The following is a 15360-nucleotide window of genomic DNA, read 5'->3' on the forward strand; positions in this document are numbered from 1 at the left end:
ACACAGACTGAGTCACACTGTGTGACTGGCTGCTGCTGTGTATCGTTTTTTTTCAGGCAGAGAACGGATATAGCAGAGAACGGATATATTAAAATAAATAAAAGTTAACTAACAACAACTGCACTGGTCACTGTGGTAAACTCTGTCTGACTCTGCACAATCTCTCTCTCTCTTCTAATCTAATTTCTAATGGAGAGGACGCCAGCCACGTCCTCTCCCTATCAATCTCAATGCACGTGTGAAAATGGCGGCGACGCGCGGCTCCTTATATAGAATCCGAGTCTCGCGAGAATCCGACAGCGTCATGATGACGTTCGGGCGCGCTCGGGTTAACCGAGCAAGGCGGGAGGATCCGAGTCTGCTCGGACCCGTGAAAAAAACATGAAGTTCGTGCGGGTTCGGTTTCAGAGAAACCGAACCCGCTCATCTCTATTTTTCAGTGTAAAATGTTGGAGGGTATGCAATAGGCCCTTCATAAATTACAGCTCCAGGCCCATGAGGACCTTAATCTGGCACTGCGTATAGTCAGAGCCCGCAACAACCTAATCACTGATTATGATTACACCAGAGGGCAATAGCAAGCAACCCGTCGCCGCGGGACTCTACCCCCCTCGCGCAGGAGAAGGAAGTAATGCCCGCCCCCGGTCTCCGGTGATTGGTGCGCGATGCGTCCGGGCTCGGCGTCACGTGACACACCGTAATGCACGCCCCTGTGCTACTGTGATTGGCTGGGCTGCGCTCTGTTTGTTGTGAGGTGACGGAGGCCGCCATCTTGTTATCGGAGCTAGGTGCATCGGTGCGGTGTCCGTTACCGAACAAGACGGGGGAACGTGGGTCTACAAAGGAAGCCTAGCATTCCTGTCTGTTGTTACGGCGGGAAATCTTTAGCCACCGGTACCGGCGCTCCCTACGCTCTCCACCCCTCCGGCAAGTGTCCGGTTTTCGTTGCTCTGGCAGGAGGATGAACGGAGGATAAATGGTGCTCAAACCGGACAGCGGCACCTTCCTCCTCCTCTTCCTGCTTGTGTTGACTTTGACCGAGCCGCTGCGGCCAGGTGAGTGCACCGGAGGGCGAGGCCTGCTGATAGGCATTTAAAATGGCGTGCGGGGGGTAAGACCCGGGTGTCCCGGCTGAGGTTCTCAGGCAGTGATGCGGAGGGGAGAAGTATACACCCAGTGCAGTCAGTCAGATGTCTGCGTGGTGCTCACTGTCAGCAGAAGGTCACAGCCTGCAGCCCTGAGCCGGCATCACGCCGCCGGCCTGCCTGCCGCTCCTGTCCCTGCTCTGCCTCCCCCGGTACCCACAGTCCCAGCAGCACGACTCGGGCAGGGGGGCGGTGCCGGTGGCTGTGCTTACATGCCAGACAGTAGGAAATGCTGCCTCTGTCACATGCCAAGGAAATGCCAGCATACATTACTATGGGGCCCTATCAGCGCTCTATACATCATACTGTCGCGTAGATCCGGGGCGCTGTAACTGCCCTGGTTGCTGCACACACAGTAACTGCCCTGGCTGTTCCCTGACTGCTGCACACATTGTAACTTCCCCCACCTGCACACATTGTACCAGCCCTGGCTGCTGCACCCACTGCGACTGCCCTGGCTGCTGCACCCACTGCGACTGCCCTGGCTGTTCCCTGGCTGCTGTGCACATTGGCCCTTATTCCGAGTTGATCGCTCGCTAGCTACTTTTAGCAGCCGTGCAAACGCATAGTCGCCGCCCACGGGGTAGTGTATTTTCGCTTTGCAAGAGTGTGAACGCCTGTGCAGCCGAGCGGTACAAAAACATTTTGTGCTAAACAAGACCAGCCCTGTAGTTACTTATTCTGTACAATGATTGCTGCGACGAAGGTCCCGTAATTGACGTCAGATACCCGCCCTGCAAACGCCTGCGTTTTTCCAAACACTCCCAGAAAACGGTCAGTTGACACCCATAAATGCCTTCTTCCTGTCAATCTCCTTGTGATTGGCTGTGTGAATGGAATCGTCGCTAGAAGCAATGCAAAACAACGATGCACTTTGTACCTGTACGCCGTGCGTGCGCATTGCGGCCCATACGCATGCGTAGTTTTGCAGTCTTTTTAACTGATTGCTATGCAGTGAACAACGGCAGCTAGCAGTCAACTCGGAATGAGGGTCATTGTAACTGCCCTGCCTGCTGCACACACTGCGATTGCCCTGGCTGCTGCACACACCCTAAAACCTTTCCCCATTTATGACAAGTTTGATGATAGGAACTTTTTTTTTTTTCTAACCAAACTTATAGGTTCATCTCTAGGTACTGTACAGTAATTCTGCTTATAGCTAAGGTTTTGTAGAGTGTGTTCTATTTTTGTTCTGTTATTTGAAATTGTTATTGCTTTCACTACCTTTTTAAGAAATATTGTATTTGCTGTGTATATCAGCTGTTCACTCATGCAGGAGACGTGATTTAGGGAACAATGGGGCTGATGTATTAACCTGAAAAAGGGATAAGGAAGTGATAAACCAGTGATATGTGCATGGTGATAAAGGCACCAGCCAATCAGATCCTAACTGTTAATTTACATATTGGAGCTGATTGGCTGGTGCCTTTATCACCTTGCACATATCACTGGTTTATCACTTCCTTATGCCTTCTCCAAGTTAATACATCTGCCCCAGTGAGACCAAAGAGGTAAATGCAGACTTGAGTGTATGGACATTGATTTAGATTTTATTATGTATTTTGTCACAATGCATTCTCAGAAAATGAGCGCGCGCAGACGTGGTGGTGCAAACCTTGCATTTTGCACACAATAACCGCATTCTGTCTAGAGCGGCAGGAAGGGGCATAACCTTATCTCCGTAGAGGTGTGAAAATGCGTTCCAGTACACACATGCTACGAGGCAATCTCTACCTATTATAGGGCAGATGCTAGTACCTGCTGACCATTACAACTTCTATCCCATTAGGCACATATGTGTCTGACCTATATGGTGATGCATATTTTCATGTGCACTACTGTTAAGTCATTTATGCCCAGTTCACTTTGCGCTCTGCCTCGCTGTGTCTTTTCACTCTAGTCATTTTTCTTTGGATGGCAGATTAGCCCTCAGTTATAGGTGAAAGGCAGTTGGTATTTACAGTTCATTGTTTTTTTTTTTTTTTTTTTGTGGAAGTAGTTGTGTTTTTTTTATAATAGAGTTTTGTCAGTTCTTCTCTCTCCAGTAGTCGATTAAATTCAGCGACAGTTGAATAGCGCCAGGAGTTGGCTTCTGTCGCTATTCAACTGAGCTCAAGTTAAGTCGGCGAAGGCCCGTTCTCGCGGACTTAACAGGTTGAATTGTCGGGAGAACGGGCATTCCCCGACTTAACTCCCCGCCGCAATGCTGATTCCTGACAGAATCAGCCTTGCGCCGGCAGCGAGGCAGCACTTTTGTCGGATTTCCTCTCTCATCCCCCGGGGGTGAGAGAAGAATTCCCGACAGTTGGTGTCACTTGTTGCTGTATTGAATAGCGCTGGGAGCTAACTCCCGGCGCTATTCAACTGTTGCTGAATTGAATCGACCCCAATGTTTTCGATTGTTTTAAAAACACACTGCATCCATGTTTGTGTTGAATATCTTTTTAGGATATGTTTGGTCAGTGTATATTTGCTGTAAAGTTGTCAAACGTATCTATGTCCTTTGTAAGTGTACTTTTTTTTGGTCAAAGTTCTTTGACATTTTACAATTTTTAAGTGTTGATTTCTACAGCTATAATTTATGCCGTTTTACGTTTCACTAATTATGTGAATTAATTTATCATACAATGTAAATATTCCATATAGATATTTTCCACAACATTTTATGAACTCTAAGGGAACTGTTTATTTTTTCAGGATGCTGAATCCCAAATTTAGTTAAAATATGCTGATTTATTACAAAGAACACTAGCAATTGTCACCTATTGGGAAGTTTGTAAATTGTACCTGGCACTTGACTGAATAAATTCATGTAGAAATATTTTCCATCCGACAATAACTAGAATTACTGCTGTCAAGGATTTAGTGTACAAATTGACCCACTTTACAATGGAGACAGGAAAAGCCAATTATGTCAAGGCAGGACTGGAGGCGGGCAACCCACTTTAGCCGTCCTTAAGAAATTAACGCTTTGTATATTACTGTTTGGTGCCTTGTCTGAGCACAAGCACATGTATTTTGGTTTCTTGTCTAAATATAGTTCTTGTTTAATTTCAAGAAAAGTGTTGACTTCTTTGTTAGACTTGCTGACAGTGTTCTATTTAATATGTAAAGTAAATAGTAAAATGTTCATGTAGTAATCATGGCTGAACAATGCAATAATCAGAGCTCATTCAGAGCCTTTAGTTGGAATTTGCTCACACTGCGTCCCAGCCGGAATGCAACTGGAGCAAGCCGCTCATCTGTGTACATAATCAGCAGAATAATTGCAAGTCGCTATAAGATTGTGTGCTTTGCTCATGTGACTTTCAGTCTCAGTGGCTCTCAACTCCAGTGCTTAAGATCCCCCATCACATCCTATTATCTGGACTTTTATCTGTGGAAACAGGTTGGATAACTACTGACACAGCAAATTAGATGATCTCACCGGCACATGATTAAAGAAATCCATAAAACATGACTTTTTGGGGGTACCTGAGGACTGGAGTTGAGAACTACAGTTCCATCTAGAATGTGGCTGATGCAAATATCCATCTCCACTTTTACTGCCTGGCAATTTAATCTGTCTGACATTTTTCTTACTCTGATATTCCATATCAGCTGTATGTAACATAGAATTTGACAGCAGATAAAACCCACTTGGCCCAGCTAGTTTCTTCCCCCGCCCCCCTTTTTTTAAATTTCTTTATCCTTTAGGTAACCTCAACCATTTTTAATTCATGGGCCCCAATCAAAGCATGTCATGTGCACGGATACCACTTCTTCCCCATGTATGACTCTGGCAGTGTCTGGCGGTGCTGTCTATAAGATCGATATGTAGGGCAATTTATGAACCGTGGCATCGACCATTCCGACAGCTGCAGGTGTAATTTCCCATTTACCACAGCAGGGACAGCTCTGTCCCTGGCTGTGGCACTTGCTGGCCCCGGTCTGCATGTGAGAGTAGCGAGATCTCACACATGTCCAGTGGAGCCGGCCAGGGGAAAGATACAGCACATCAGCACTAGGCTGATGTGCTGAGGGGAGAGTTTTCACTTCTCCTCTCCGGCAGCCAAGATGTTCTTGCATCTCGGTGCTAGTGTTTTCTGCTTCGCCTCGGTAAAGAGTGAAAGAGCCATACCGGTACGATATGTTCCGGAATCGTACATCTCCCCCTTAGGGTGTGTACACACGGTGAGATATTTTCTTTCGATTTCGACTAGATAGTCAAAATCGCAAGAAAAGTTAGTGCAGATCGCAAGGTGAAAGTCACCTTGCGATCCCGATTCAATCCCGATGCGCAGTCCTGCCAGGTCGGCATCGCAGGAAAAGATAGACTGTGCAGGCAATTCAATCCTTGCTAGATCGGTGTACTATCTAGTTCATCTCACATGTCAATGACATCTCACATAAGCCAAAATCTCACATAAGCCAAAATCGTAAGCACACATAGTCCATATCTCAAGAAAAGTTAGTCAAAATCGGTGGTGCTGAGCTCTGGGGAGTTCAAGGGAAATCGCAAGTGAAAATCGGGCATAGCAAGGATCTCACCGTGTGTACACACCCTTAGTTCTTTGTAAGGATATTCACATACCTATCCCAAGCTTGTTTAAATTGCTAAACTGTCTTAACCTCTACCACCTCTGACGGGAGGTTATTCCACTTACCACTACCCTTTCCGTGAAGTAATTTTTCCTTAAATGTCTCCTGAACCTCCCTCCAGTGTCAGTGCATGTCCTCAAGTTCTAATACTTGTCTTCCTTTGAAGAATATTTTCCTCCTGTACTTAGTTAGAAACTTTCAACTATATGAAGGGTTTTATTATGTCCCCCCCCCCCCCCCCCCCCCCTCCCCTTTCCCTTCTCTGCTCCAAACTATATATGTTATGATCTTTTGTAAGTTTTGTGATGCAGGCCGTGCACCATTTTGTTTGCCCTTTTTGTGGGTGCTCTCTAGTCTAATATATTTATATCCGTCACAGTATTCCAGATGAGGCCATACCAATGACCTATACAGTGGCATTATTATTTCTTTCTTCCTGCTACTAATTCATCTCCGTATGCAACCAAACATCTGACTTGCCTTTCTCATTGTTTTTTTGTATTGCTTCCCTGCCTTTAAGTCACTTGAAATAGTGACTCGTAATTCCCTTTCCTCCTTTGAATTTCCATTATAGTACAACCTTATACTATATTTAGCCTTTGTGTTTTTGAGATCCAAGTGCATGATTTTGTATTTTTAGGATTAATCTGTAGTTGCCACGTTCTTTACCATTGCTAAAGTCTACCTAGATCATCAATCATTTGTTTTCTCTAACGTCCTAAGTGGATGCTGGGGACTCCGTAAGGACCATGGGGAATAGCGGCTCCGCAGGAGACTGGGCACATCTAAAGAAAGCTTTAGGACTATCTGGTGTGCACTGGCTCCTTCCCCTATGACCCTCCTCCAAGCCTCAGTTAGATCTCTGTGCCCGAACGAGAAGGGTGCACACTAGGGGCTCTCCTGAGCTTCTTAGTGAAAGTTTTAGTTTAGGTTTTGTATTTTCAGTGAGACCTGCTGGCAACAGGCTCACTGCATCGAGGGACTAAGGGGAGAAGAAGCGAACTCACCTGCGTGCAGAGTGGATTGGGCTTCTTAGGCTACTGGACATTAGCTCCAGTGGGACGATCACAGGCCCAGCCATGGATGGGTCCCAGAGCCGCGCCGCCGGCCCCCTTACAGAGCCAGAAGACAGAAGAGGTCCGGAAAATCGGCGGCAGAAGACATCCTGTCTTCACCAAGGTAGCGCACAGCACTGCAGCTGTGCGCCATTGCTCCTCAGCACACTTCGGTCACTGAGGGTGCAGGGCGCTAGGGGGGGGCGCCCTGAGCAGCAATAAAAACACCTTGGCTGGCGAAAATACATCACATATAGCCCCCAGGGCTATATGGATGAATTTAAACCCCTGCCAGAATCCATAAAAAAGCAGGAGAAAAGTCAGCGAAAAAGGGGCGGAGCCTATCTCCTCAGCACACTGGCGCCATTTTCCCTCACAGCTCAGTTGAAGGGAAGCTCCCCTGGCTCTCCCCTGCAGTCACTACACTACAGAAAGGGTTAAAAAAGAGAGGGGGGCACTAATTAGGCGCAGTATTAACAATACAGCAGCTATAAGGGGAAAAACACTTATATAAGGTTATCCCTGTATATATATAGCGCTTTGGTGTGTGCTGGCAAACTCTCCCTCTGTCTCCCCAAAGGGCTAGTGGGGTCCTGTCCTCTATCAGAGCATTCCCTGTGTGTGTGCTGTATGTCGGTACGTTTGTGTCGACATGTATGAGGAGAAAAATGATGTGGAGACGGAGCAGATTGCCTGTAATAGTGATGTCACCCCCTAGGGGGTCGACACCTGAGTGGATGAACTGTTGGAAGGAATTACGTGACAGTGTCAGCTCTGTATAAAAGACAGTGGTTGACATGAGACAGCCGGCTACTCAGCTTGTGCCTGTCCAGACGTCTCATAGGCCGTCAGGGGCTCTAAAGCGCCCGTTACCTCAGATGGCAGATATAGACGCCGACACGGATACTGACTCCAGTGTCGACGGTGAAGAGACAAATGTGACTTCCAGTAGGGCCACACGTTACATGATTGAGGCAATGAAAAATGTTTTACACATTTCTGATAATACGAGTACCACCAAAAAGGGGTATTATGTTCGGTGAGGAAAAACTACCTGTAGTTTTCCTGAATCTGAGAAATTAAATGAGGTGTGTGATGATGCGTGGTTTTCCCCCGATAACAACTGATAATTTCTAAAATGTTATTGGCATTATATCCTTTCCCGCCAGAGGTTAGGGTGCGTTGGGAAACACCCCCTAGGGTGGATAAAGCGCTCACACGCTTGTAAGGGCTCTATCCTCTCCTGAGATGGCCGCCCTTAAGGATCCTGCTGATAGAAAGCAGGAGGGTATCCTAAAATGTATTTACACACATACTGGTGTTATACTGCGACCAGCAATCGCCTCAGCCTGGATGTGCAGTGCTGGGTTGGCGTGGTCGGATTCCCTGACTGAAAATATTGATACCCTAGATAGGGACAGTATATTTTTGCCTATAGAGCATTTAAAAGATGCATTTCTATATATGCGTGATGCACAGCGGAATATTTGCCGACTGGCATCAAGTCTAAGTGCGTTGTCCATTTCTACCAGTAGAGGGTTATGGACACGTCAGTGGTCAGGTGATGCGTATTCCAAACGGCATTTGGAAGTATTGCCTTAATAAGGGGAGGAGTTATTTGGGGTCGGTCTTTCAGACCTGGTGGCCACGGCAACAGCTGGGAAATCCACGTTTGTACCCCAAGTCGCCTCTCAACATGAGAAGACGCCGTATTATCAGGCGCAGTCTTTTCGTGGACAAGCGGGCAAAATGTTCCTCATTTCTGCCCCGTGACAGAGGGAGAGAAAAAAGGCTGCAGAGATCAGCCAGTTCCCAGGAACAGAAACCCTCTCCCGCCTCTGCCAAGCCCTCAGTATGACGCTGGGGCTTTACAAGCAGAATCAGGCACGGTGGGGGGCCCGTCTCAATGAATTTCAGCGCGCAGTGGGCTCACTCGCAAGTAGACCCCTGGATCCTTCAGGTGATATCTCAGGGGTACAAATTAGAATTCGAGACGTCTCCCCCTCGCCGTTTTCCTAAAGTCGGCTTTACCGATGTCTTCTTCTGACAGGGAGACAGTTTTGGAAGCCATTCACAAGCTGTATTCCCAGCAGGTGATAATCAAGGTACCCCTCCTGCAACAGGGAACGGGGTATTATTCCACACTGTTGTGGTACCGAAGCCGGACGGCTCGGTGAGACCGATTCTAAATCTAAAATCTTTGAACACTTACATACAGAGGTTCAAATTCAAGATTGAGTCACTCAGAGCAGTGATTGCGAACCTGGAAGAAGGGGACTACATGATGTCTCGGGACATCAAGGATGCTTACCTTCATGTCAAAATGTACCCTTCTCACCAAGGGTACCTCAGGTTTATGGTACAGAACTGTCACTATCAGTTCAGACGCTGCCGTATGGATGGTCCACGGCACCCCGGGTCTTTACCAAGGTAATGGCCGAAATGATGATATTCCTTCGAAGGAACGGAATTTTAGTTATCCCTTACTTGGATGATTCCCTGATAAGGGTAAGATCCAGGGAACAGTTGGAGGTCGGTGTAGCACTATCTCAGGTAGTGTTGCGGCAGCACGATTGGATTCTCAATATTCCAAAATCGCAGCTGGTTCCGACGACTTGTCTTCTGTTCCTAGGGATGATCCTGGACACAGTCCAGAAAAAGGTGTTTCTCCCGGAGGGGAAAGACAGGGAGTTATCCGAGCTAGTCAGGAACCTCCTAAAACCGAGCCAAGTCTCAGTGCATCAATGCACAAGGGTTCTGGGTAAAATGGTGGCTTCCTACGAAGCAATCCCATTCGGCAGATTCCACGCAAGAACTTTCCAGTGGGACCTGCTGGACAAATGGTCCGGGTCGCATCTTCAGATGCATCAGCGGATAACCCTGTCACCAAGGACAAGGGTGTCCCTCCTGTGGTGGTTGCAGAGTGCTCATCTTCTAGAGGGCCGCAGATTCGGCATTCAGGACTGGGTCCTGGTGACCACGGATGCCAGCCTGCGAGGCTGGGGAGCAGTCACACAGGGAAGGAATATCCAGGGCTTATGGTCAAGCCTGGAGACATCACTTCACATAAATATCCTGAAGCTAAGGGCCATTTACAATGCTCTAAGCTTAGCAAGACCTCTGCTTCAAGGTCAGCCGGTGTTGATCCAGTCGGACAACATCACGGCAGTCACCCACGTAAACAGACAGGGTGGCACAAGAAGCAGGAGGGCAATGGCAGAAGCTGCAAGGATTCTTCGCTGGGCGGAAAATCATGTGATAGCACTGTCAGCAGTATTCATTCCGGGAGTGGACAACTGGGAAGCAGACTTCCTCAGCACGACCTCCACCCGGGAGAGTGGGGACTTCACCCAGAAGTCTTCCACATGATTATAAACCGTTGGGAAAAACTCGACAGGTATTGCGCCAGGTCAAGGGACCCTCAGGCAATAGCTGTAGACGCTCTGGTAACACCGTGGGTGTACCAGTCAGTGTATGTGTTCCCTCCTCGGCCTCTCATATCCAAGGTACTGAGATTGATAAGATGGAGAGGAGTAAGCACTATATTCGTGGCTCCGGATTGGCCAAGAAGGACTTGGTAACCGGAACTTCAAGAGATGCTCACGGAGGATCCTTGGCCTCTACCTCTAAGAAGGGACCTGCTCCAACAAGGACCCTGTCTGTTCCAAGACTTACCGCGGCTGCGTTTGACGGCATGGCGGTTGAACGCCGGATCCTGAAGGAAAAAAGGCATTCCGGATGAAGTCATCCCTATCCTGATCAAAGCCAGGAAGGATGTAACCGCAAAACATTATCACCGCATTTGGCGAAAATATGTTGCGTGGTGCGAGGCCAGTAAGGCCCGACGGAGGAAATTCAACTGGGTCGATTCCTACATTTCCTGCAAACAGGAGTGTCTATGGGCCTAAAATTGGGGTCCATTAAGGTTCAAATTTCGGCCCTGTCAATTTTCTTCCAAAAAGAACTAGCTTCAGTCCCTGAAGTTCAGACGTTTGTAAAAGGGGTACTGCATATACAGCCTCCTTTTGTGCCTCCAGTGGCACTTTGGGATCTCAATGTAGTTTTTTGGGTTCCAAAAGTCACATTGGTTTGAACCACTTAAATCTGTGGAGTTAAAATATCTCACATGGAAAGTGGTCATGCTGTTGGCCCTGGCCTGGGCCAGGCGCGTGTCAGAATTGGCGGCTTTATCCTGTAAAAGCCCTTATCTGATTTTCCATTCGGACAGGGCGGAATTGAGGACTCGTCCTCAGTTTCTCCCTAAGGTGGTTTCAGCGTTTCACCTGAACCAACCTATTGTGGTGCCTGCGGCTACTAGGGACTTGGAGGACTCCAAGTTGCTAAACGTTGTCAGGGCCCTGAAAATATATGTTTTCCAGGACGGCTGGAGTCAGAAAATCTGACTCGCTGTTTATCCTGTATGCTCCCAACAAGCTGGGTGCTCCTGCTTCTAAGCAGACTATTGCTCGCTGGATTTGTAGTACAATTCAGCTTGCACATTCTGTGGCAGGCCTGCCACTGCCAAAAATCTGTAAATGCCCACTCCACAAGGAAGGTGGGCTCATCTTGGGCGGCTGCCCGAGGGGTCTCGGCTTTACAACTTTGCCGAGCAGCTACTTGGTCAGGAGCAAATACGTTTGAAAAATTCTACAAAATTGATACCCTGGCTGAGGAGGACCTGGAGTTCTCTCAATTGGTGCTGCAGAGTCATCCGCACTCTCCCGCCCGTTTGGGAGCTTTTGGTATAATCCCCATGGTCCTTACGGAGTCCCCAGCATCCACTTAGGACGTTAGAGAAAATAAGAATTTACTTACCGATAATTCTATTTCTCGTAGTCCGTAGTGGATGCTGGGCGCCCATCCCAAGTGCGGATTGTCTGCAATACTGGTACATAGTTATTGTTACCAAAAAATCGGGTTATTGCTGTAGTGAGCCATCTTTTCTAGAGGCTCCTCTGTTATCATGCTGTTAACTGGGTTCAGATCACAAGTTGTACAGTGTGATTGGTGTGGCTGGTATGAGTCTTACCCGGGATTCAAAATCCTTCCTTATTGTGTACGCTCGTCCGGGCACAGTATCCTAACTGAGGCTTGGAGGAGGGTCATAGGGGGAGGAGCCAGTGCACACCAGATAGTCCTAAAGCTTTCTTTAGATGTGCCCAGTCTCCTGCGGAGCCGCTATTCCCCATGGTCCTTACGGAGTCCCCAGCATCCACTACGGACTACGAGAAATAGAATTATCGGTAAGTAAATTCTTATTTTACCCCTCCTGTTGTGTCAACCCTGGGCAATATTCAAATGTTTCCCTGCTATTCAATCGGTATACTGTGCGCCGGGATCCCGACAGTCGGCATACTGAAGACCACCCTTCTACTGGTGTAGTAAAGAGTACAAGCTCAGAGGTTTGTTAAGCAGTGTGGTACACCTCTGATTTCTTATTTCTTTTATTAATAATACTCCTTTCTCTTACGTCCTAGAGGATGCAGGGGTCCACCTTAGTACCATTGGGTATAGACGGGACCCTTGGGAGCCATGGGCACTTTTAAGAGTTTAATAGTGTGGGCTGGCTCCTCCCTCCAGTGATCGCGCTGAGCCAAAAAAAAAGTGGGTCCCAAGGACCCCTCACTTTTTAAAAAAATCGGGGTCCTACCGGTCTTTTTCTGGGTTCCATCGGAATGAAGGTTCTTTCAAATCTTAATCTTGTTTGGACACTACAAAAGTGTTGCAAGGTGGGGGGTTGGGGTGACAATGCTGCTGGGCTGTGTAGCATGCAGGACACCCTGCATCAGAGCTGTAACTAGACATTTTGGTGCCCTTAGGCAGAAAGTGAATTGGTGTTCCACATCCCAGACCGCAAAGTATAGGCAATGTGCGTCGAAGGCGTGCTGCAAAATTTTATGGGTGTGGCTTAATGGGGAAGGGGCGTGCCCACATAATAGTGTCAATTCACATCACACCACACAGTAGTGCCGCTTATACACATTGCACCAGGTAAAACCTCCTATGCACTTCGCCAGGTAGAGCACGTTATACACATTGCGCCAGGCAGAGCACGTTATTATACACATTGCGCCAGGCAGAGCACGTTATTATACACCTTGCACCAGGCAGAGCACGTTATTATACACCTTGCGCCAGGCGGAGCACGTTATTATACACCTTGCGCCAGGCGGAGCACGTTATTATACACCTTGCGCCAGGCGGAGCACGTTATTATACACCTTGCGCCAGGCGGAGCACGTTATTATACACCTTGCGCCAGGCGGAGCACGTTATTATACACCTTGCGCCAGGCAGAGCACGTTATTATACACCTTGCGCCAGGCAGAGCACTGAGGCACAGCCGACCCCAGCCCCCCTCCACCCGAAGACGCCAGCCAGGGAACCCCTCACAGCAATAAACATACACCGCTTCTCACTCCCGCGCCACCATACGGCTGCACCATGGGAACCCCGGCCCCCTCAGCAAGCCCAGTCACACGGCCGTGACTAACGCGCATCGCGGCCGCAGCTATACCGCCACTGCATATTTCACCGGGCCGTAGCAGACACAGACAGGGAACCCACCACACGTGCAGGGATCGGCGTCCTCCGTGACCTAGTGGGTAAAGCTGGGCTTAGTTGAACACCTCAAAGCAAGAGCGGCAGCGCGGCCACCCCCTCAGACGGCACCGCAGGAAGCCCCAGTAACTAAGCCCAGCTTTACCCACTAGATCACGGAGGACGCCGATCCCTGCACATCACCAGCATCCCCCCCCCCGAGTCGCTGTGGCAACCCCCCTGTCTTAACCCATCCACCACCCGCACTAGCCTTCACTCACCCGCCGCAAGCAGCCAGGCGCCAAAGAGGAAGGGAAACTGGCTCCACTTCCTCTTTATATCATTCAGCCCGGGACCAGCATCAGTCAATCATACAAGGCTAATGAGGAGCGCGTCCCCGGGGACCCTCCCACTTTAGAAACTTGAGTCCCAGGTCTTAAAAAAACGTGCCATAGCGCGTTTTTGCGATCACTGTCCCTCTATGCCCCTCCTACCTGACTAAGTTTAGAAAATGTGCCCGGTGGAGCCGTTCACAGCTAGGGGAGCGCCTAGTGGCTTTTCTAGTGTGTTTTTTTTTTTTTATAGAGTTTAGGCACAGGGAGGTTGCTGGCAACAGCCTCCCTGCTTTGTGGCACTTAGGGGGAAGTAGTGTCCAACCCTCTGAGGTTGATGGCCACTATCTCCGCAGACAGGACATTAAGCTCCTGAGGATGATGAGCGTTAACCCCCGAGGTGACCGCTCACTCCCGAAGCATGCCGCCACCCCCTAACAGAGCCAGAAGATTGCGGTGGTGAGTAGGTCACCGGTGACCCGACAAGCGGAGAGCTGGTGTGTATGACGGCAACAGGGTGGGAGCGCAGTACTGAAACTGCTCTCTGGAGGCTCAGCGGTGCTACGGTGCGGCGCTGTGAGGGGCGCCCTGAGCCAGCACAAACCCTTACACTGGTCACTAATCCTATCAGGGTCTCTGAACTACTGCTAGTTATAACTCCTCAGGACAGTATAAAAAATTGCAACTTGCGGGAAGACGCACCATTTTTGGGGGCGGAGCTTCTCAGAGCAGATCCAGCAGCTCTCCAGTGCTATTTTCTCCCTGCAGAAATCACACAAACGCTGACAGGGGACGCTGACCCTCCACATAACTCCAGTCGTCCTGTGCGGTGCCAGGGGGTTATAGAAGGGGGGAGTGCATTACAACTGTGTAGTCTATTAAGGGTGCACATTCAGCGCCAGACACTTATTTTATAACTGTCTTCTGGGGCGCTGTGTGTGCTGGCTCCATTATCTCTGTGTCTCTCTGAAGGTACTTGGGGAAAACTGTGTCTGACATTTTCCTGTGTGTGTGTATACAATCTCACATTACTATGTCCAAGGACTCTTTATCTTGTGCTGCAGATTATGTATCTTCACCAGAGGAATCCATTCCATGTACTCAGGAATTTAATATTATGTCTCAGCCTTCCGAATCCGAACCCCAGTGGGTGGCTTCTATTAAGGGAATGATTTCCCAGATTTCTACTAAGATTGCACACTACGAGACTGAATCACAAGTTTTAAAACAATCTGTGGAGGCTTTGTCTGGTTCTGTTCCCACTAGCTCAAAATCCCCTTGTGTATATACCCAAAGAAACGTGCACTTGCTCAGATTATGCAAGTCGACACGGTCCCCGACTCTGACACGGCAGACGGTGATGCGGATATGCAGGGGGGGGGATGGGGGATGGGTGAGGCTTCCCTGGCAAGAAGGGTGCAGCTCATGATAGAGGCCATTAGGGATGTATTACACATTACTGACAAACCACCTGAGCAGGTAGAGGAGGCTTACTTTACAGACAATAAGAAAGCCTCCTTGACCTTCCCTGCATCTAAAGAATTAAACGCATTATTTGAAAAATCCTGGGAATACCCAGAGAAAAAATTACAGATCCCAAAGAGGGTGGTTCTTGCTTTTCCTTTCCCTGAGGATGATAGGAAAAAGTGGGAAAACCCATCTATAGTAGGCGCTTCTGTATCTAGACTGTCTAAAAAGGTGTTTTTA

General features: G+C 48.6%; 1 protein-coding gene across 3 annotated transcripts in view; it reads left to right on the forward strand.

Annotated features, from left to right (window-relative positions):
- Positions 1-729: 729 nt before the first annotated feature.
- The window catches only part of DGCR2 (DiGeorge syndrome critical region gene 2), a 235362-nt gene continuing 220731 nt past the window's right edge, over positions 730-15360 (forward strand). For 2 of the 3 annotated variants that reach the window (XM_063964807.1, XM_063964808.1), the window contains exon 1: positions 730-1055. In XM_063964807.1, the coding sequence (XP_063820877.1) occupies positions 977-1055 (79 nt within the window). In that variant the 5' untranslated portion in view covers positions 730-976. Of the gene's footprint in view, positions 1056-1175; positions 1222-15360 lie in introns of those variants that run through there. The other variant, XM_063912969.1, reaches the window with a different exon arrangement.

The sequence above is a fragment of the Pseudophryne corroboree genome, chromosome 1 (assembly GCF_028390025.1).
Source record: "Pseudophryne corroboree isolate aPseCor3 chromosome 1, aPseCor3.hap2, whole genome shotgun sequence".
Lineage (NCBI taxonomy): Eukaryota > Metazoa > Chordata > Amphibia > Anura > Myobatrachidae > Pseudophryne > Pseudophryne corroboree.